At 27.1% G+C, this 23848-nt stretch overlaps 2 protein-coding genes across 2 annotated transcripts in view; both read right to left on the minus strand.

Moving 5' to 3' along the window:
• Positions 1-5394, minus strand: part of LOC123269841 (probable chitinase 10) — a 58367-nt gene extending 52973 nt beyond the window's left edge. Inside the window, exon 1 of the mRNA XM_044735714.1 lies at positions 5053-5394. Coding sequence (XP_044591649.1) covers positions 5053-5055 — 3 coding nt within the window. The 5' untranslated portion in view covers positions 5056-5394. The remainder of the gene's footprint in view (positions 1-5052) is intronic.
• Positions 5395-7757: 2363 nt separating this feature from the next.
• On the minus strand, positions 7758-22826 carry LOC123269843 (guanine nucleotide-binding protein subunit gamma-e). The gene is made up of 3 exons (XM_044735717.1): positions 22675-22826; positions 16322-16483; positions 7758-8482 (listed from the first exon to the last, which is right to left on the minus strand). Exons 2-3 carry the CDS (start codon positions 16432-16434, stop codon positions 8377-8379), a joined length of 219 nt encoding a protein of 72 aa, XP_044591652.1. The 5' UTR covers positions 16435-16483; positions 22675-22826; the 3' UTR covers positions 7758-8376.
• Positions 22827-23848: the final 1022 nt, after the last annotated feature.

A 23848-nucleotide genomic window follows, 5' to 3' on the forward strand; every position in this document is an offset into this window, starting at 1 on the left:
CATTCAAAAGTTAATAAGAAAAGTTTTAGGATGATAAATTAAAGGGAAAAATTGTCGAGTCAAGTTAGAGTTTTACTTTTAGAAATAAGCTTTAATTTTTTCTTTTGTGATTTTAAATTTACTCGTATAAAAACACTTGTTTTAACATTACTATTACTTTTACTGTTTTACTTTGTTTCTTTTTATCTCTGGGACTTTTATCGATTGGATAATGGGTGATGTGTCTGGTATCTGGATGTTTATTTAGCAATCGAGAGATTGTTATAGAGGATGAGAAGCAGGAGGAGAAGGCGGGTTAGTCAGGGGCCTTTAAATATCCTCTCAAGTGATATGTAATGGTCAACAGGTTGTTCCCAGTACAGGCGAAAGACTCACCTGCCACCGAGCCAGACTGCCTGCCTGCCTGGATGCCTGACTGCCAGCCTTAAATCCAACATGTAAGCTTATATAAGTCCAGAAATAACGTTATACTCCGTTTTACACTGGTTGTCGTAACAAAGCGGACAATTTCTTTTTCTTTTTTTTTTTATTTATTTATTTTATTTCTCAACGCTTTGCAACGACAAAGTGTTTAAATGCCCGGCAATTATTTCGCGAGAATTATTTAACTAATTAAATTTTTTTTTCCTCAAACTTTTCACTCACTATATTATTTTTCTCTATTATTTATTAATTGCCACCTGGAATTATTATTATTATTATGGCTGTTACCACGATTATTTTTTATTATTACCGGCAACGTTTTGTAGCAATGTCATGGAATTGCATGCGAATACTTTATGTAGATTAGAAAGCAATCTCTTGTACTCTTTCTCTTTTATTCGTCCTCTTTCGTCAGACAGCGGCCCCCTATCGGTACCTCCTTCTCTCTCGACATCGTTACACTATCTTTTTATTCTTGATGTGGACGATACGACGGATTCTCGATGGTTGATCGCATCCAGAGAACGTAACATCTGAATATTTTATCATGCTCTAGACATGTATAAGCAACCAGCGCAGCGCGAAATTCCTCTTTTTTTCTCTCTCTCTTTTATCATCTTCATTTTATTCATCGAGTCACGCTAGGTCAGTGTAATAATTAACGTTTAGTCTTACCATAAGTAAATGACCTTTGGAAACTTACATGATTAATTTGTTATTTTTTTTTCTTTTTAATGTACGAGTGATATTTACCTACTTGAACTGATAATTTTTATAACTAGTCACCTGCAGTCATTATATAGCTACTGAGAGTTAAGAATTTTATAATTTAAAAAATTTTGGTTGGGTAATTTTTTAATTTTAAATACAAACGAAATAAATTTAGAAAAATGATATTGTAGTAAATTAATGGAAGATATCATTGAATTAACTTGTAAAATTAAAAATTAAATTCCTCGATCAAACAGTTTTACTATGGCATAAGTTTTATAATTAAACTGCTGAAAAAATGCTTACTAAAACCAAAAAATTACAATAGTTCTTAGCTCAAATAAATTTTTTACGGAAGCAAAAAAACAAAATTCTCATCGTTCAAAAAAATTTTATTTTGTTCAAAATAATTATTGTTTTCATAATTATTTTATTAAACCAAGAAATTTTTTTTTCTACCCAAGAATTAATTTTTTTTTTCCATGTGAAAGTTAGTATAAAAATTATAAGAAAAATAATAATTATTTTTACAAAAAATCGATGGTTCAATTTTCTTAAAATTTCTTTATTTCTATATTAATTTTTTCTACATTCATATCGACGGTCTAATTAGCAATTTGTCTAACTCCTTATTTTTTAGAGGGTGATTTTTTAACATTCTGATATAATAAATTTTGAACTAATTATTTTTTTCGTACAAATGGACGATTCTCTAAAATGGAGTTAGACAATTTGCTAATTAGAACGTCGATATATATAAAAAAAATACATGAAAAATGAAAAAATTTTATCTAATGCGAAATTTTAATCTATAAATAACGAAATCTTAATAACGATTTATAGTTTTTTCTCACCTTATTACAAGTAATTTATAAAAGACAACTTACGAAACTTTATTGAGATTTTATTGTATAACTACTTCGACAGTTTTACATAAGAAATTAACTATCACCGACGAACATATAAAACCATTAAAAAAAACTGCAAATTCAAGTCAACACATTCTTTATGATACCAAATTTGACTCTAGAAATTTATTTGATCTCACAAATATGCTGAAGATAAAATATTCCTTATTCTCTAGATTATATCGAATATTATTATTATTTTTAATAATACGATCAATCCCAATTGTTATCATCAATAAAAAAAAGGAGTAAGATTTCATTTCATAGATAAAAAATTAGAAATTTCGATACCCGAGAGTGTTATTTTTCAATTAATAAGATATTCCCAATTAAAACTCATTTTATATCAATAAAAAAAAATTTGGATTTTTTTCCATACATAAAAAACAAAAAGAACCTACAAATACATTCATATAAAAAATTGTTAAAACACAGACTCAAATATTTTTTTCTCTTTACCTAAAAATCCTAAATTTAATCATTAACTATTCATAGACATTCCAAATCCACATAAGTGCAAAAAACCACAGAGTGTATCAAGTAGATCCTATAAAATTTATACGAATCCACTAAAATCACCTCCAAAGTGTTGACTTTATATAAAACCCCTCAATACCTACAAGACTCCAGCCAGTCATCTGAATACACAAAACCTCATAAATATTCATGAGTACACGTTCCTCCTTGTATTTTTCCGGCGCGACAATCCTAAGTAGTCCTTTTTATATTTTATATAACATGCTAAAAAACCATATTTTTCATTACTTAACATAAAACTTTCAACTTAGAATTTTTTATTAATTACTGGATAACAAAATCTCACACTGATTTGATATATTTGAAGGATTATTGTGCTGCCACTTTTGAAAAATTATTTTTTTTTAATTTTTAGAAATCTAATTATTTTTACAAATATTCTTTGAAAATTCTAGAATGATCTGAGTATTCTATATATTATTTAGAAAGTATATTTATTAAACACAAAAATTTTTACATTAACATCTATAATGAAAACTTAAAAAAAAATTCGTTAAAATAGCCTTTTTCTAGCGCGCAAAGTAGACTAATCTCATTAAAAATCGTCCTTTATCACACTCAACATGAGTTGGTAAATTTCTTAAACGAATATGCAAAAAAAGTAGAGTTCATGATAAAGTATAAAAGTTATTTGAAGACAAACATCCAAAATTCATTTTTTGAAAAACTTTTTAAAATCTTCCATGCTATGAAATAAATTGAAAAAATTGGACAAATAGTAGCTCAAATAAAAGATGATTGCATAAATTTTATAATAAATTCATGAAAGTTCATAGCTGAAAAATTGTTTTTATAAAATTGACTAAAGTTAAACTTTTTTGGGAATTAAAAAATTTTAAAACGTTTATTACCCGCAAACTGACCGATCGATTTAACTCATCTTCGAACTTGATCAAAGTATTTGTCCACAAAGCAATTAAAAAAAATTCTATTACGATTAGTTTAAAATTGTCGGCGCAATATATCAATATATAACACATACACTCTCGAGCCAATCTAATTTCTCGATATAATTAAACAAAGTAAAACATACTACAACAGTTACTTTCATTATAGCAGTTAAATATAGACCTATTATCCAATCAAAAATTTCATATACAATAATAATATGTAATATCACATAATAATAACAATAATAAATGATAATATAATAATAATGATAAGGTTTAAGCTAATTATTGATGCGACTCACGATCCGATCGTTTTCACCACTTCCGGAGGGTTACGAGCGACGACAAAGGTAAGAAATGTATTTGCTTACTTATGAAATATGTGTACAGTATATACATAGTGCGTACATCTATTTACTCAATACTTGTTAATGTATGAAGAAATACGTAAACGATACAAGTTGGAGCTCTTTATATAAAACACAAATATCTATATCAACAGCACACACACTTACACACCTAATAATCTAATACTTTTACACTTAATATACCCGTATAAAAAGTAACAGCTAAGATTAAATCCATTGCAGGCAACGACCACTTTCATCAATTTTCTTTTTACCTATTAAAAGAGTCGTCTTGTCTTGTATTATACACATATGTAATTCCTAATGCCTAAATCCATTACATACCCGTACTCGGATCTCCGATCGATTTAAAGTTGTCTTGGCTACTTTATAAACGGATACAGCGTTAGATTTAACGTTTACGTTCAACATTGGATCTTATCAGCCGGAAATAGGTCGAATTCTGTTTAGCCGTGGAAATGGAAAGGTAATGCTTTAAAAAAAACTCCGAAAAAACGTTCAGATTAAGAAAAAACAAACTTAAACTACATCTACAAGTACATGTAATCTATATATATGTATATAAATCTACCTACAAAAAAAACCTTTGATGCAGCGTTAGTAGTGTACAAAACAATAGTATTCTATTTAGTACAAAACATATGTAGCTACCAAGTGCTCACAGTAATGTGCTTTCACCGAGCAGACTGAGCACCAAGTATATTCCATTGCTCCATTTTGCCCTCTCCAAGTAAAGTTATACCACACCGTAGTTGCCAACGAGCAGATATTTGTGCTCCTAGACGGCATTGAGATTTCAAAAATTCCAACCCAGCAAATGGATTAGCAGAGCTAATATTAAAAAAAAAATCCCCATCGCCATCCCAAATCTATTTCTAATCAATTTCATTCGAAAAAACAATCAAGAATAAAAAATAATACGCGAATTCGATCAGCTCGATGGTAATTTCGTAAAGTGTATCGCTGCCGAAATTACGTATTGCAGGTTATTGAACGTTGAAAGTGAGAGGAGATCCAGATTTGTATGATAGAAAACGTGCGACCGCAAACGCTGGACCTGTTTCAAGTTCTTGCTCAACTTTTATTTTTTGGGGACTGAATTTTTTTTATTGTAAATTATAATATATGATCAAACTTTTAAAGTGAAATCTTCACTTGCAGGTCATGGTAGTTTTATAATAATTTTTTTTTGTAAATATTATTTTTTGGACTTACCATTTTTGAGCGATTCAAAAACTGTCGTTGCTTGAGTTTATTTTTGGTCCAACTGTTTTTTATTTGCAAGTTGTTCACTTAAATTCAACAATTAATAATAATAATAATAATAGTAATAATGAAAATATTTTTGGTCGATAGTTAAATACAAATTTTGAATCACCGCATTTCACTTTTTGACACTCACGTTTTTGGGAAATTGTTTATTTTTTGTGAATTGTTTACAGAATGGCTAGTGTCGATGTGAACAGTGTCGGGCGTTGTCTAACACTGACAGACGGTCAGGAAATACTGAAACTATCATTCTCAAATTTAGTACTTGCTCGAGCAATATTATAGACAACAATTAAGCCGCCTTTCATTTTAACTATAGTGGCGAACACCGTTATGTTTCTGTGTCGCGATCCCCACCGTCACCGTCACTTTGATCTGTATGTATGTGTATTAACATACATATCTTTATATTTGTGGTAAAGTATATCTAGACACTGCAGTAAAGTGTGTAAGAGTGTAAGAGTATAGGTGAATAAGTGTGTGTGTGTTTATACAAAGTCCGAATGGAGGTAAATGGGAACGCGAGAGAGTGAAACGTCGATCCTATACTTCGCGAATGCATTTATAATGTTTACGTTGACGATGAGGGACAACGAACCAAAGGTAAGTGGTGAGTGACAATCCAACCGGAGAGCAAGTGGGAGAGAAGGAGAGAGAGGAACAGATAGAGAGATGGATATAAAATACTTTTTTTAGGATATCTATTACTTGTTTATATCTTCTTATTAGTGGTTAAATGTCACATTAAAAATTAAATATTGCCGGGGTTTTATTTGCTTCATTTATATTACATAGAACTGACGGAGAGGGAGAGGTCAGTAGAAATTTAGTTTTGAAACTTTGGTAATTTGGATAACTTTTTTTTTTTTAATTACCATTGTTAATTTTTAGATGAGAAACAAGTGTAATTTCAGGCATTTGTCATACCGGCTATTGCTTTAATTAGGCGAGTTTAATTAGTTGAAATTATTATTTAAATTATGGAGATTTCGCTTTTTTAATTAACAGTGAGAGGGAATTTTGGTCGGGGAAAAATTTTTTGCAGAAAGTTTGGTGAGTTTGACGCTTCAGAGAACTTTTTTGAACCAGGTAATTGAGAGAGTGATGAATTGGAATAGATGGTTTTTAAATGAGGGTATTTCATAAGTTATTAAGGGTAAAAACACCAAACAGTTTGCTTCAACTATTATTGAAATAATTTAGATGAGTTTTAATAGCAGGGAACTATTTTAGATAGTTCTCGCGTATTGTTCAAATTACTTTACTGAATTATTCAAGTATTGAAAATTTATCTCCTAAAAATCCATTATTTGTTCAGATTTTTTATCCAATTATTAGAAATACAATTAACTATTTGTTACAGTTATAATTAATGTTCAAAATTTTTGTCTTTATGCAATTTTATTTCAATTAATAGAAAATAAGAGAATAATTCAAAGATTTCCTTTAGCTACTTAAGAATAATGTCAATTTATTACGAAAAATTATTTTATTGTTTTTGTTTAATTTAAGAGAAAAAGATAATTTACTAGTCGCTTAGTACTAAAACAAAAAACTTTAGTAATACCTGTTTATTATTGTTATTATTGTTGTTAAGTTAAAAATAAGGTGTTGAATTGAAGTTAAAGACTATACTTAAGTACAATAAATTTAGTTATAATTTCTATCGGAAAAAAAAAAATTATAATAATTGTTTATGACGTAAAAATAATAGCATTTATACTGTAAGAACCAACCACTTTTCTTTAACACTTCCTTACAAAAAATATGAGGTATTCTTGAAATATATACATTTCTTCCTAAGAAGAAGCTTATAACTTAACTGCTGTTAACTTAATTACTGTTAAGTATGACTCCATTCTAAGCTGCATATAAAAAAAATCGTCTTACTTGAATCGTAAAGTAAAAAAAGTTTCTTATTTTTTTAATAAAAAGTTCAATTTTTCTAAAAAAAATTACGAAAATCGAAACATAAATAAAATTCTTCATTCAAACCAATAAAAAAACTAATAATCATAAACATGATTTTCAATCCACTCACACTCTTTCATAAAACAAAATTTATTTTCCCTACATTAAGCCTATAAAAGTGCCAATTTACAAAATGTCACTCGTAAAACACTTTTGCAGGTCACTAGTTCAACAATTGCGATAATTATAATAAATAAATAATAAAATACCTTATTTCTAATTATCATAAATATTACAAGAGGATAAATGAATCAAAATAACAACGAATAAAATCTTAAACTTTTAAATCGTTTAATTTAATAATTTTGTTGTTAAACGTTAAAGCATTGCACAATGTATAATATTATCGTAAGAAATTTTTCAAATATGATAAATATCAATTTCATTATTTTATCGATTGATCATTAATAATATCATAATAATAATAATAATAATAATAATAATAATAATAATAATAATAATAATAATAATAATAATAATAATAATAATAATAATTTTAATAATTTTAATAATAATAATGGTAATAATAGTAATTATTATTATTATAATGATAATTACAATAAGATGATGTTTTTTTTTTTTCATTATGTATCAGTGTATACAGTTTTAAATAAAAGCATCTGCAATATTGCATGATAAAAATTATTTGAACCCAATTAGAGATTGTAAACATGATATACGATTGACATTTGAATTTTATTATTTTATTTATTATTTAAACCTCTTTTTTTCACTATTGAATTCATATTTTAATGGAGTAGATTTTTATAAATAAAGTTAACGGTTAATTTAATCGAAGGTGATATTGATCTCTGATTGATTTATGTTCCTATTAATTAACGACTTCAGAGCTATGATTGGCGAAGTCAAATAAATTTCAATACAAGTATTTGATACATGTCTTTCAGCAATAAATAATTATAAATAAATAGTAATTAAAACAAACCATGATTGTATTGTTTTGTCCCTTTGTCATTTCATTAAATTTAATTTAATAGTAATAATTAATTAGTTTCTAATCGTCACTTTTAATTTATAATTATATTTATAAATATCATAATAAAAAAGACGAATAGATCCAAGTCAAAGCCACAATTACGATGGCTTTATTTATAATGAGCAATCAATAAGCTCGTGGATATTAAGTGGTGACTTGAACCTGAGGATCCATCTCAACCATTTTTTATTTTTATTTTGAATTATTAGTTAGCAGTCGCTTTATTTATTCGTTAATTGCAATCGCTTTTGTCGTAGGTGTTTATTGTTATTGTTGCTTAAAATAAGTGGTAGCCTCGAGGCTTACATGATGATACATTTTCCCTTTTCAGCCCAGGGGTTGTTCTTCTTGTCAGGCGCGTGGATCAGTGGATCGCTTTTCTCGTGCTCCTCAACGTATTCTCGCATTCTGTAATTTTAATTGAGTTATAAATAATACTATTAAAATAAGATAAAAATATTTAAATTATCTTGAGTTATTTCGAAAAAATGTATGTATTAATTTTATGGTCGAGTTTAAATTAAAAAGAAAATTCAACTGGGTAAAATAAATTATTTATTTTTAATAAACGTACATTTGTTCGTGTAAACATTTGCTGTGTGTGAAAAGAGGGTAATTTCTTTTTTAATATTTAATTTACGACTTCAATGATAGAATAACTTTTAGAAAATTTAAATTATAATAACAAGAGACAATATCCAAATTTTTTTAATTAAATAAGATCAATATCCTCGACTAGAAACTTTTTTTTACTTACAATTAAAATTGTCAAATAAATAAATGAAAAATTAATCGAAAATCTATATTGATAAATAAATATTTAAACATTTTTAGTAGAAAAAATTAGGAAAACGGTTGACCCTAAAGGCCATCCCTGCAACTTCCCGCTACCTCCATACCTAAGTGCTCAACAATTCACTTATTTTTTAAGCTCTTCGAGCTCAAAAATATAATTTTTGTGTAATTTTGAGCTCTCCGAGCTCAAATCAATCGCTGTTCTGTGCTTTTGAGCTCTTCGAGCTCAAAAGGCTAATGGCAGTTTTATAGAACACTATTTTTTGAATTTTCAAACTACAATAACTTTTGAATGAATCTACCGATTTTCTCGCGATTTGCGGCATTCAACGCAGTTTTTTAAGTTCTTTGAAAAATCTTTAAGCGTGAACTGGTCAGACTAAAAATTTCATAGAAATTCTGAAAAAAACATTTTTTTCAATTTTTTTCGACAACAATATTTCACGAACAAATCAACCGATTTTGACCGGGCTGGTGGCAATCGACGTGGTTTTTTGAGGTTAAGAGCTGATTAGTTTTTTGAATTGATCGGTTCAGCCGTTTAAAAGATATTTCAAAAAAACGAATTTTTGGAAATTTTATTTTTGAGATTTCTCAAAATTGATCGACTCAAATTCTGTAAATTAGTATCAGAATTCTAGGGGTAAAGGAACTCTTTAGAACACCGCTTATTTCGATCGAATCGGTGATCCGTTCAAAAGTTATAAGAGATTTACACACACACACACACACACACACACACACACACATACAGACACGGTGACATCACCGCGGAAATAGCCAGGAAAGCTTCCTAGGACCTCAAAAGCTTCCTAGGACCGTCGAGATCTGATGAAAACTCGATTTTCGAAAAACGGGGTGAAAACAATATCTTCCCGATTTTTGAAAATTTTCAATTTTCTTAGTGGGAAGTTAAAAATTTTTTTCATAATTGTAAAATCAGAAAATCTTAAAAGTGAATCAGATTTTGAAAAATTAAAAAAAAATTCTCTCGATTAAATAATAATTAATTTTAATAATTAATCTTATCAATTCATAAAGCTCACTTACTAAACTGGTTTAATATTTCAGAGAAATAAAAATTTTATTTCTATGCCAATAATATTCGAAAGAAACCCCGAATTTGAATCATTGAAAAAAAAATTCAGCAGACGATGGAAAAAATATGAAATAATAATTTTTTCAATTTTTGTCAATTGAATGTAACTGATGCAATTTGCGAACATCTAAAATTAAAAAATTTTGTTTTACTTTGGAAAGTAGCAATACTTATTTCTTATCCACAAAATAAAAAAGTTGTGAGTTTAAAATAAAATTGTTATAAAATCATTAAATTCATAAAAAAGTAGAGCATGTCATCTTAGAATGTCCTTAAATATCTTAATCAATTATCATAAATAAATAATTTATAAATGTTACTTGTATCAATTAGCAGTGACAATAAATAAGAAATAGAAAACCAAATTCGTTCATTTGACATATATATTGAATTTTATTCCTTTTTTTTGTTCAATGCTGTAGAATAATGAGTTAGAGTGTTAGTGACTGATAATAAAAGATAGAAATGGTAAGATTACGGTTTCTGAGATATGGCGAAGAAAAAGAATAAACTAAGATGGTATAGGATAATGGTTGGTGCTTGGTATAAAGGTTAATTCAGGCTTTCACTCTTCTAACGTACATTGACGTGTCGTAAGGTAGACAGTATTATAAATTTAAGATTGAAAGTATAAAGAGGGATATTATGTGTAGTCTAGTCGCAGGTATTAAATGACTGATACACGACATTGATCTATTATTAACCCATTAAAATGACGCTACATAAATAAAAGGATTTTTAGGTGATACAAAAGATAAAGTAGACATTCTTTGATAAAATTTATCTAAATAATTCATTTTTCGTATCAAAAAATTTGAATAGAAACTTATATTGACGTATTTTTTCTACAAGATCCAAGAAATTTCATTAAAAATTACGTTCATCTCAAGTAATCCTCATGAAAATAATTTGTATCAGTAAAGTAGGTACATATTGAAATATGAAACTAAATAAAATATGTATAAAAATACATTTTCAACAGTTAACTTTTGGTCGATTCCCATATATCTTAACTTTGATTGAAGTATATTGAAATATATTCTAAGTTATACCTTAGAATAGATAAAAATATAATTATGAAAATATTACATAGTTTAAAAATAATTGTTTTTTTTTTTATACACGTACAATCGCACTCAAAAGTATTTTGACATTATGCGTTAGTTTTATTCAACAATATCAAAATACTTCGGAGCCAACATTTTCTTAATATTTTAAAAATTAAACTTTCTTTTGTTACGAACTAGGACCACTGACACTATTTTGTAGATTATTTAAAAGATATTAAAAAAATAAATAAATGATTACTGTGTTTCATATTTATTTTTAATTAAACCATTAAATATATTTGTCAAAATACTTTTGAGCGTTACTGTATTTCTCATATATTTTTAATATATTAAAATTATGATTCATAAAATATATTCGAAAAAACCGCCAAAAATTAACTTTTGAACCCGTGAATTAACTTTTAAATCAATTTTTGTTCAATAAGACTTGTAAATTTACGTACACATTTCTGCAAAAATTGAAAAATGATAACGAAATATTTTTTTTATTTTTATATTTAGCATGATATGAGCATATATGGCCATATCAGAAAATTTTTTCACGGGAAAATATTTTTTATCGATATACATGTACAACTGAAATTCGCTGTGAAATTCATGATGAATTTCGAAATATTATTTTGCATTTTGTGTTCTTTTACTCCAAAAAATTTATCCAGATAGAAGTTTAAGAATCGTAAATTATGAGTCAGTATAAATTAAACTAAAAATTCCAATATAATTGACTGCGAATATTTTTTCATAGATTAAAAAAATTAAGTTTCATATACAATTTGTTTCAAATTCATCATGAAATTCAGCTGGAATTCGCCCTATAATTCATGATCAATTTCGAATTATTATTTTGCATATTGTATTTTTTTGCTTCAAAAAATTATCCAAATAGAACCTTAAGAATCGTAAATGTTAAGTCAGTGTAAATAAAAATAAAAATGCCAATATAATTGACTCAAAGGTTTCTTTACTGATTATAAAGAGTAAGTTTCATACACAATTTGTCTCAAATTCATCACGAAATTCAGCTGGAATTCGCCGTGAAATTCATTATGAAATTCATATTTGTTTCACAATCTGAAGTTCATCCGGAAATTCATCATGAACCAAAATTTTTTTTTTACGGGTATATTTTACATATTATCGTATATTTTTTTTAACATATTATATTTCAATATAAATTTTCTTCATAGGAGATAGTAATTAGTAGGTACTTTACTAACAAGAAGATGAATAAAAAAATAGTAGGATTGATAAAACTAAAAAGAAAGGGATTTAAAACAATGAATAACCCTGAATCAGAAATGCAAAGGTAATAAATCAAATGCAAACATCCATCAGCGAATTAATCCTCCGAAGACACGTAGAATGACGTAGACTATCGCGTTAATCAAGAGATTTTCGCCTCAAATCCCACCCATATCTTGTCTTTTCACGACAGCGCATCTCATCCCGGCTGTCGACGATCGGTCTCGGTCTCTATTTCCGACATGACCGGAGCCCGTTAATTTACAGCCCTCTACCTCTACTTCTACTTCTACCTCTACCTCGGTTAGCATAAACCAAGTCCCAATGTTTAGTTTACAATTCATTTTATTCTATTCCATTCCATTCTATTCAACTTCAACTTCTACTACGCCTCCATCTATCTCAACTGCTCCCACATCCATACAAAAGCGGATCGATTCGCTAAAAATAATTTTATTCCATTTTAAAAAAATAATCCTCGTCCCCATCGGATAGAGGCAAAAAGCTAAGCCCTTCACTCGAACCGTCCCAGAGCTTACTTAAAAACAATGACCCCGCTAAATGCGTCGCCTTTTAAAACAATCCTTCTATTATTTTCTTTACTCTTTTTTCTATACTAAATACTGTATGCTGTACGGTCATATTAATGAATGCGTGTTTAAACACACTCTTTAGTTACTCACACTCAAAGGTATCACACACATCCATCGGATAGAAATTAAAATTCTGGATGCAGCGCATTGCCTGGCGATCGTTGCATTAAATACCTAGCCCGCCGTAGCACATCCGATGTATGAATACATCAGTTACTGCTTTCAAAACAATTTTGCTGGGCATTCTATCGTGAATAAATTGCGGTATAAAATAAAAGGAGAATATCAACGTCTACAGCTTCTACTGTTGATGCACGTACCCGTCATGCTGAATATTGATTTATCTCGACTTCTATAAGCCTTTTTTTACTCCAGTTTTATGGAAAAAAAAAATAATAATAATAAAAAATATGATTATTTTTATAACAGAACATTTTCTCTGTTACCGCTGAATCTATTCCCTTCCTATTTTTATTCACCCGAAAATAAAATCTTTTTTCATTTTTTTATATTTTTTCAGTAATATCATATGATTTATTTGAGTGTGATGAGATTTTTTGTTTTTCAATGTAATAACATCACATTTAACATGTGATGTTATACATAAAATTTTTTAATTATGCACACTGATAAAAGGATTTATTTATAGTTAAAAATATTTTTTAATATTTAACAAATCATTTATTAGAGACCACTTTTTAGTATTAAACAAATATTTCTTAGTATTTAAAAGGATTTATTAATATTTAATAAATGAATATCAGATTAACTATAAACAAATCCTTCTATCAGTGCAGGGGTTGGCAAAAATAAAAAGATAAAATTATATTTTTTTTTTATGAAAATTTATTATATATTTTAAATAAGAATTTTTCAGAAAAATAAAATTTTTTAATGCATAAAATTTGTAATAAAATTGTTGAAGAATTTTTCTAATAAAATAAGTTTAAACGATTTTTAATAAATCTGGTTCGTTATTTCCGAATAAATCTTTCAGCCAGTGTATTACTTATTATAATTTATAAATATGTGTCTTATAGATATCCCGAGTGATGGAAACTCCAGTGAAAGGAAGTTTAACTACTGCAGTGAAGCAAAGATTTGCGTTCAAGGAGTTTTCAGAGACTCAACTCAACAACATTGATTTTAAGCAAAAAAAGGATAAATTATGCTCGAAACTTTGCGCAAGAAACCTTCAAGAGAGAAGAAAACCAATAGGATGCTAATACGATTAATTTAATAAAATTATAATTATAATTTTCATAAATAAATATCAGTTTAAATAGTTAATGGCCGTATACTATTTGAGGTCATTGCTTGAAGTTAAAAAATTATTTTGTAATTTAGAATTTAATATTAAAGTGCATGGTAAAATAAGCCGGGGTTTACGGGATTTTCAAGGCTGATTTATTTAAAAATACTGTAAGAATATTCGGTAATTTATAACTTTAATTAAATAGTAAGTAAGTAATTTATGTTAAACAGAGATTGGAGTCAAAGGAATAATAATTTAGTATTCAAATGATATTTAAATAAAAACTGGTGTTTAAAATGATAATGTATTTAAATTAAAAGTGAGGATAAATCTTAAGTGAAGAGTTCTTAACAAAATATATAATATATAAATAGAGCTGCTACGGAAAGAGAGGAATTGTATATAGAGAAGAATATTTCTATCCGGTTTGCTGTACTTTTATAAACGCACCTTTCACTCTGCACTCTCATCGACCGCAAAACGGAATAATATTTTATTATATATTTTATTTATATCTTTTTTAGGCCTTAATCTTTGACAGCCAAAATCAATATTATTGTCTATTAAATATCAACAAAAATAATGATAATAATAATAATAATATTAATAAAATTTCATTGTAAAAACATAAAAAGTTCTTATTTAACTAAAAAAAAATGTTAAATTTAATTTTAAATGAGTTGAAAAAGTTGATTGTTCATTCAGGTCAAATTTTTAAAGTTGAATTTCAAATTATTAAAATTTGATCAAATAATAAAAAGTTATACATAGTAAAAAAAACTAAATATACATTTTTTTATTAAATTTCTAGTCTGTTTTCTAAAACACAATATTTTATTCCAACTAAAAATATGGTGACTTAAAAAAATGTCATCAAATTTTGTTAAACATTGTTGCATTATTTCTTCTATCATTGATTTGTTTTGAAATCATCATACTTTAAATTTAAATCAACGCTTCTATATTCATAATATCTCTATTACAAATTCTAAAGGGCACTAAGCTCTCCTTAAAATAATATCAATAATCATAACAATATCAAAGCATATAAAAGTAAACAAAAAAAAAAAAAAACAGAAAGCAGATCAACGATCTCATACTACCCACCAGGAAGGGTTTCAAGGTTAAAAAATCAAACGAGGACAGTCCCAAGGCTTCAAAAAAGTTTCATTAATTTTCGAAAGTGCCACTAACCGTGTCATTGAAGTCTAACATAACAATTTCATCATACCCATCATAATTAAGTCAATTACCTATCTAAAACTCAATCAAAATCTAAATCCAAACCCAACGCAAGTACCTCTTATGATCTTATACTTCTTAAGCGTATGCGATCTAAATCTAGATCACACATATCATATATCAACAGACTAAGAAGAATGCCAGCAGCGCAGTCTAGCCAGTCGAGCACCGGTAATGGAACTGAAAGAAGGGATTCATCAAGGAGATCTTGTTCTGGTAACAATCCATTGTACTTTTATTTATTGTATATTGTATATCAAACATTGTACATACAATAATGGATAACAGCCTTGACTGTCAACTAAAACATGAGAAGACATGTACACAAGCGCCAACTACTTTCCGATTCGCGTAACCTCTACACTCCTGTCTTTTCCACAGTCCGTATTCATATCCACTCGTGCTTCCCCCTTTTATTTCAATTTTGAACAAGAATCTCCGCTTCACCTCCGTCTTCGATTTCCATAAAAAAAAAAAAAAAAAAAATAAATAAAATAAAATAAAATAAAGCTTTCATTTAAAACTCGTATTATTAATCAAGGATTTTTCACGATTCAATTCAATTGAATTCAATTAGATTGTAAGAGTAAATATTATTCCAATCACCACACTCGAGGTCTTTCGCTCACTTCAATACTAGACTCTCACCTTATTCACAATGCTAATTTAATAATTCACGTATAATTATCACTAAATTGTCAAACCCAAACAAAGTAATTATATGTGAGCAAAAACATGCATTCACAAAGCATTAATTTACGTGAAAAAAAAAATCTAAAATTTAAAATAAAGATGAGGGAGGCTGGAGGCTGGATGATGGAGAAGAAGATGGGCGAGTAAGGGTTAAATAAAATCATAACATAAAATCATAAATGGTGTTATTGTAATGTAAACAAATAATATAACAGGTGTTGTGTAAAATAATGGTAAAAGGTGTCCAAATGAACTTACGCCGCAATACTTTTGGACAGGGGCCACCGTTCCATAGTGGCTTGATACTTCATGTTTTCGATCTGTTTCTTCAGTGCGTCTTTATCCATGTTGGCGAGTACACTGGGATCCATGGTAACAACCGCACCCCCCTGACGCAAGTTATAATACTAGCGCTTGCGCCTGGAACCATCATCAAAAATCAATATTACTTCCTACTGTACTCTGTACTTTATATACTGCTTACACCTAACCAGGATATCTATTTGTCAGATGTATTTTTTCATACCATAATTTTTGACATCTTAAAAACCTCATATGTTAACATAAATGTTCTAATTTAAAGCTATGTAATAAGAAAATTATATTATTTAATATTTATAACTAACGAGATCTACAGCTCGTAGCCAGTTAGTACAAATTACACTAAGTATTGCTATGTTAAAGTATTTTTAAGTAATTTTTATACTTATTGAAATTCTGTTATGTATTTTGAGAGAAATTAATAAACTTACTTTTTTAAAAAAAAAAAAAAAAAAAAAACAGGATATCTATGTAAGGTAAAAGCCCCAATAGATGATCACGTACCAGTATATGATCACTCCATGTATTTGTATATCTATATTCACAAATATAGGTATACAAATACATGGAGTGATCATATACTGGTACGTGATCATCTATTGGGGCTTTTACCTTATATATGTTATATGTATATGTGTGTATTTACTTATTTTAAGTACAGGGATAGGATACTTTCAAACAATGAGACATTTCTATCATGCATCTACATCCCTGCTTCTTTATTAATGGGTTTTTTCTACACAATGTATTTTTTTTATTATTGATAATTTTTGTTTTCTCGTCTATTTTGTTTTTGTTTTTATTTTCAAATGATTTATTGGGGTCATTTTTTCCGTCAGGGTTCAATGGACATTTTCGGTTTCTGTGGTCAATAATACATATAAATATATAAATAGAGGGGTGTTTGACAACTGAAAATTTTTTTATTTTTTCGAGTTAACTGAAAAAAAAATTTCCAATTCTACCCAACATTTCAAAACTCAAAAATTAAATCGTAAAATTTTTTTTTTCAATTTCGATTAAAGCATTTAAATTTTTTATTAAAAAAAGTTTTTTTAATTTTTTCGTAAGTTAAGAAAATTTAGTTCTATAAAATTTTTGAACAAATGAAAATTATTAGTTTATTCGTTTTTGAATTTTTTTTTGTTAAAATAATAAAAAAATTTTTTTGAATTTTCATAGGAGACATTTTTAAATTCAAATTTATTCCTTTAAACAATTCTTTAATTGACATCAAAATTATCAAATGTAAAAAGTCTAGAAGTATTAAAAAAAATTTTTTAATTATTTGTTATCACTCAATTTTCAATAAATCTATTATCATCTTTAGTTCGTAAATTATTTAATATTATATAATTGGATAGTTCGTTGTGTTTACAACGTTTCAGCTATATTGATGAACATTACCAGATTTACTAAGATTATTTTTAGTTAAATTTTCCATTATTTTTAAAACGTACTGTTTCAGAACGATCTAACTTTTTAGTTTTATTATTTTCATTCAACCTTTTATATACTTCCTGTGTATAAATTAAATATAGTACATAAAGTTGTAATAATTAACTAATATATTCAATTTTAGCCATGTGGCTCGTGCCTTGGCGTACTATAATAAATTATAAAAATAATAATAACAATTATTATTTCAGTATCTGAATACTTTTATAAATTATTAATAATTTTTATCATAAATCCATACCAGTCATCTCAACAGAATTTTCTTCCAATAAATGTCACTTTATCGTGTTTGATAAATTTATTTTCTATCAAATAATTCAAATGATTTATCGATACAATTTTTTCGAGATTGTCAGAGTTCATTGGACGTTTTTAGATTCTGTGGTTAATGTATATCTATATAATGTTGAAAAGAATAATGCAATGGTGGATCCTGGCAATTATCTGAATTTATATCCTTGCAGTTTTACCACTTAGACCATCAGAAATTTTATTTTTCCCGGCAATTTTTTTACCCGGATTAACTGTAATCACGATAACGTATTTTAAATTTTATTTTATAAACCATAAATGTTTTATGTCAATAACTTGATCTTTAACTAAACTATAATATAGATATATATTATGTATAAAAAAAGGAGAGAAGAAAAAAAAGTTTTGAGTATGATTGGATTTTTGAAGCAGTTTAAATAAAAAGATTTTTGATACATGGGATTACGCTTTCTGAATGAGCATATTCCGCGCAGTACCGATGGATCCAATGACGAGGGTGTATAAAGTTCGGGAGTCGAGAGTCACATATATCCGGGTGTATTTAAGGGATTCGAAATTCTCAACTACTGGATTTATTCTCTCTGGTGTACTGAAATAAAAGGAATCATGTTTGAATTTACTGATGTACTTTATACAGTACTTATAGCTACTCTATGAATACATAAAAATGCTCGTTGAATAAAGTTACTCATGTCCTAGATTTATGGTCTACGGATATTATTTTAACTTATCAAAAGTGTAACATCTTTTTGTTTTTTAAAGTGTTTAATTTAATAAGCGTAATAACTAAAGTACCTGCAGGTTATGAGCCCAGGCTGAACGATTTTGTGATTACACAAAAAATATCTAATCTAATCAATAAATTTCATTGTTAATTGTTATTTAAGTATGTTTTCTATAAAATGTAAATAAAAAATGGTGATTTTTACCATAATAAAAAAAAATATTTTAACATAAAACATACACTGTAAAAAAAGCGGTGTTAAAATGGACTCATTTTAACACCGCTATGTAACACCTGTGTATTAACACCGGTGTAATATCGGTGTAACCGGTGTAACAGTAGAATAAATTTACACCGTATCGGAGTATGAATATTACATGATCCATAAAACACAATTAATATTCAATATTTATCAAAATGAGACAAGTAACATTTATTTAAGAATTTTCAATTTATAAAATTACTCATAAATCGATTTAATGAATGTTATACGACAAGTTAAATAGTATTTACAATATTAAATGTTTAGGAACAATATAATAATTATTTTTATCGTAACCATGATGTTTCTCATAATATAATGGATGTTTTAAACATGACAAATCTACAGCTGTGCAAAAATAAATTATCTATATGAAAATCATTTTAAAAACGTTCAAAATTGTCGTAAAATTGTTCTAAAAATGTTTTAAATTTGTTATAAAAACACTCTAAAACTGTCCAAAAAATGCTCCAAAAGTGTCTCAAAAATATCCGAAAAATGTCTCAAATGTATTCAAAATTTGTTCTCAAATAGTTAAAAAAATGTTTTAAGATTATTCAAAAAAGGTTCCACATAAGATTTAACGACAAAATTTCAACTAAATTGCTCCAAATAAATTGCATTGATTCTAAAATTATCTTAGAAGTATTCCGAAAATGTTAAAAAAAATACTTAAAAGTTATGAAATAATTATTAAAATCCACTATTTTAGAGTTTCCGATTATCTATATGATGTCCAAAAATTGTCCTTTAATAATGGTGTTAAAGTAACACGGATCGAAAATTTACACCGAGAGAATTTCACACCATTATTTCACACTACACGGCCGTGTAAAATGCTCTGGGTCCATTTTTACATCGAAATTTTTTACAGTGTATTTATTTTAATCAAAAACTTTTATCTACTTTATATTTTATTATTTTAAACTTTCTAAATTAAATATTAACTTTTTTTGATTATTTATCTTTAATTATTAAACATAAAAAGTTTAATTATAAAAATTGTGTTACTTAAAATATTATCAACATCGGAAAATTTATAACACTGATTTAACACCGAAAAAAAATATTTACACCGCGACCGGTGTTACTGCTACACCGATTTCGGTGTTGAATTTAACACCGGAATTTTTAACACCGTACACCGCATGGACTCACACCGTTTTTTTTTTTACAGTGTAAGCAAAACTGAAACCTTTTAGAAAAACTTCGCGAGTAGGATTTGTTTTATTATAGTAAACAGTAGTAAGGTTACTTAAACATAATTAAGTAGTTTAACTATTGTTCCAATATATTTGGTATTTAATCACAATAAGTACAATGTTATTACTGTATTTACGAGAATTTTCCTTAATATGCTCAAAACCACACTAAGGAAATTTTACAAAGCTCTTAATACGCATTTTGTCATTTTTTACAAATAAAGTTTTTTTTTAATTCAATAAAAAGAAATATAGAATTTACTCCTCAATGTTTTTTTGATTATCAATATGTGAATTTCAATAAAATGTGAATGAGTGAATTTCACTTCGAAAGGATTAAATCAATTAAAAATAATTCTTTTCGCAAATCACACCGCATATTTTTTACAGTGTATGCGCATGAGCAAATAAAGGAAATTTTTACTAAATTTCGTAGATTTTTTCTTTACACGCTCATGAACATATTAAAAAAATTTTCACACAAATCTCATACATTTTTTCTTAATATATTTAATCACCAAATTTTTAATTGAGTTTCATTGATTGTACTTCAATTTGCAATTCTTTATAATGATATAATATTTTCGGACTGCTGACACCTTTATCATTGTTATCAACACTGAACTTCAGTTCTGCGGAAACAAAATAAAATATTTTATCTTACCCTACTGACTAACAAGGATTGGATTGCTGTGATGCAAAAATTCATTAACTTAGCTTGTATTTATTTGTTGGAAAAAAATTTTATACTTTTATAAAATTGATATTTAAAATTGTTTATTTTTTGCGAATACTAATAAGGTAAAAGCCCCAATTATTGACGGGAGTCTAAATATTGACACCCTAAATTATTTTTAAATATATTAAATTATCTGTAATAAGAATAATGATCAAATACATTTTTATTAAATTCTAATTAATTAAAAAATTGAAAAAAATCACATTCAGTTCAAAATAATAAATATTAATTATTAAAAAAAAAATAAAGTTAGCACCAGTTCATCAAATCAGCTTACGAGCGTCTATTTTCTTATCAACTTTGGTTAGAAAAGCATTTTTTTTAACTGCCCAGTTTAAATTAATTTTTTCATGTAAATATATGATCTATTTTTTTTTTTAATTAACAATATATGAAATATTTATAAAATTAAATAATCGAAATTAATTGTATGCTTTATGATATTTAAATAATGGGAGTCAATAACTAGTTCATAATTTTTATGGTGAATCCCATATTGACAGCCAGTCGACAGCGCTATGACGCCTTTTTTTTTAAGTATAAAATACATTATATACGCGATTATATTCAAGGTTTTTAACTGTCAAATAACTCGGCGTGTTTTAGTGTTAAATAAGTTTTTAAATAAATTGTTATATTTTTCATAATAATTATTCATTCATAGAAATTATTATTAATTAACTTTAATAATATTGATTACTTTATATCAAGTTTTTGATAAATAACAATATAACCAAATGATTCGACGCATGTGCAGTAGGGGCGTCAATAATTGGGGTTACGGTACGTCAATAATTAGATCAATCAGTTTTTTAACCCGTCAAATTTTTTTCAGGTCTATTTTTTCCGGGATTCGCGCAGTATAGGTGTCAATAATTGGGACTCAGGTATGTCAATAATTAGATCAATCAGTTTTTTAACTTGCTAATAATTGGTGTATCCAGATCATATATTTAATTATTTAAAATTAATTAGTAAATATCACTAATTATCATTTAAAAAAAAGAAATTGATTAGTTAAAACATTACTGAAGACATTACCACAAACAAAATTCATCGATATTTATATTTGATTGCTTAAAAAAAATGAAATCATAACTTTGTCTCTTATAGCGTCAATAATTAGGGCTTTTACCTTATATTAAAAAGAAAAATGAAATCAAATAACGTAGCCGTTCAAGCCTATTCATGTTTATATCCGTACATTCAAACTACAAAATAAAAATATCTTGTTTTCAACAATAAAATGTTAAGCAGTGCATTTCAACAATAGTATGAGTGCTTAAACTCATACATGATGCCCCATATTTATCTTGACGACAATAAAACACAACAAAGTCTCTCGGCCGTGCAATTTTAGCAAAGTTTATTGAGCAATCATAAGAATCTTATAGCATAACTTATGACGAAATTTATTTAGTACTCGGGTATTCTTTAAGCGATCTAGAGATAAGTATAGATAGGATTATTTGCTTAGCCATTTGAATCAAACTCAAGGCAGACCGCTAATAATAGTCTGTATTTATATTATATTTAAGATTCTTTTTATGCTCTTTCTCTTTAAATTAAATAAATTGTTTAACTTGAATAAATTTATTTAAGAGGAAGCTAATCATTGAATTAACTACTTACGTAAAAGTTGTAGAGGATGTCACTGAACTGGTATCCTGTGGATTGTTATTCGCACTACGGACGTTTCAGATATTTTTTATTTAAAAATAATAGCAACGCGAACCCGTGTACGGTAGCAGGTCGGAAAAAAGTGAGTCCCGAGCACGGTTGACGGTCTTCAGATTGGTTTATAGAAGCCTAACTACGGCTTACTACAAATCTAATAATAAGTAATAAGTAATAAAGCTAAGAGTACATGGTAATAATTAGACGCGAAACAGTATGTAATCATACAGATGATTACGGCAAAAATATTATTTTATCTGCTGTTAGGTGTATACTTAAGGTTTTGTATAATATGATAAAATAATAATTTATAATCCCATATAACGAGTGTGTTATTTCTTATTTAATCGTTTGAATAATTTATTACTTGCCTCTCGATTGTTGTAAAAATTTATTTCGTTGATAACCAGGATTACCAGGTATCAAGATGATGGATATTTTATTCATGTCAATATAATAAGAGAATTTAGTTGCGATCATCTGATTACTATTTCTTCGGCTAATCTAGAACTTTCTTTTTTGCACGAAAATTCAGATAGTGGTTTTTTTGTTATTTTTGCAATACATTGATAGAATGATTTTTAAACTAATGTGGCATTATTTATTTTCTTTTTGTAAAAAATTAATTATTGTTTGAAAAATTGAAAAATTCGACTTAGTTGTTAATCAAAATAAAAAATAGAAAATAATTTTAATAAGTTTAAAATAATTATAGAGTGACTTACTCAAAAATTTATTTTATTGTAAAGAAGTCGGGGATATTTAATATATGATATTAATTGTTATAAAAATTTTATTTGCTAGATTTTTGTAAAAGAAAAGTTATGACTAAAATGTTTATTTATTTATTTATTTATTTATTTATTTACAACCAAACCCAACAGCCGTAGCCATTAACAGGATTAATAATCTTTGTAAAGTAATTATTTTTAAATTATTTTAGTAATGACAAGATAACCAAGAAAGTTAAATAATAAATTCTAATAAATAATCTATGTCAATAAAAATAAAATGCCGCATGTATGTCCACGCATCACTTGAGAACGGCTGGACCGATTGAACTAAATTTTTTTTTGTTATCGTCAGAATTGTTAGGAGAAGGTTTGTATGTAAAAAAATTCTTAAAAAA

Source organism: Cotesia glomerata, linkage group LG7, assembly GCF_020080835.1.
Source record: "Cotesia glomerata isolate CgM1 linkage group LG7, MPM_Cglom_v2.3, whole genome shotgun sequence".
NCBI classification, from domain to species: Eukaryota; Metazoa; Arthropoda; class Insecta; order Hymenoptera; family Braconidae; genus Cotesia; species Cotesia glomerata.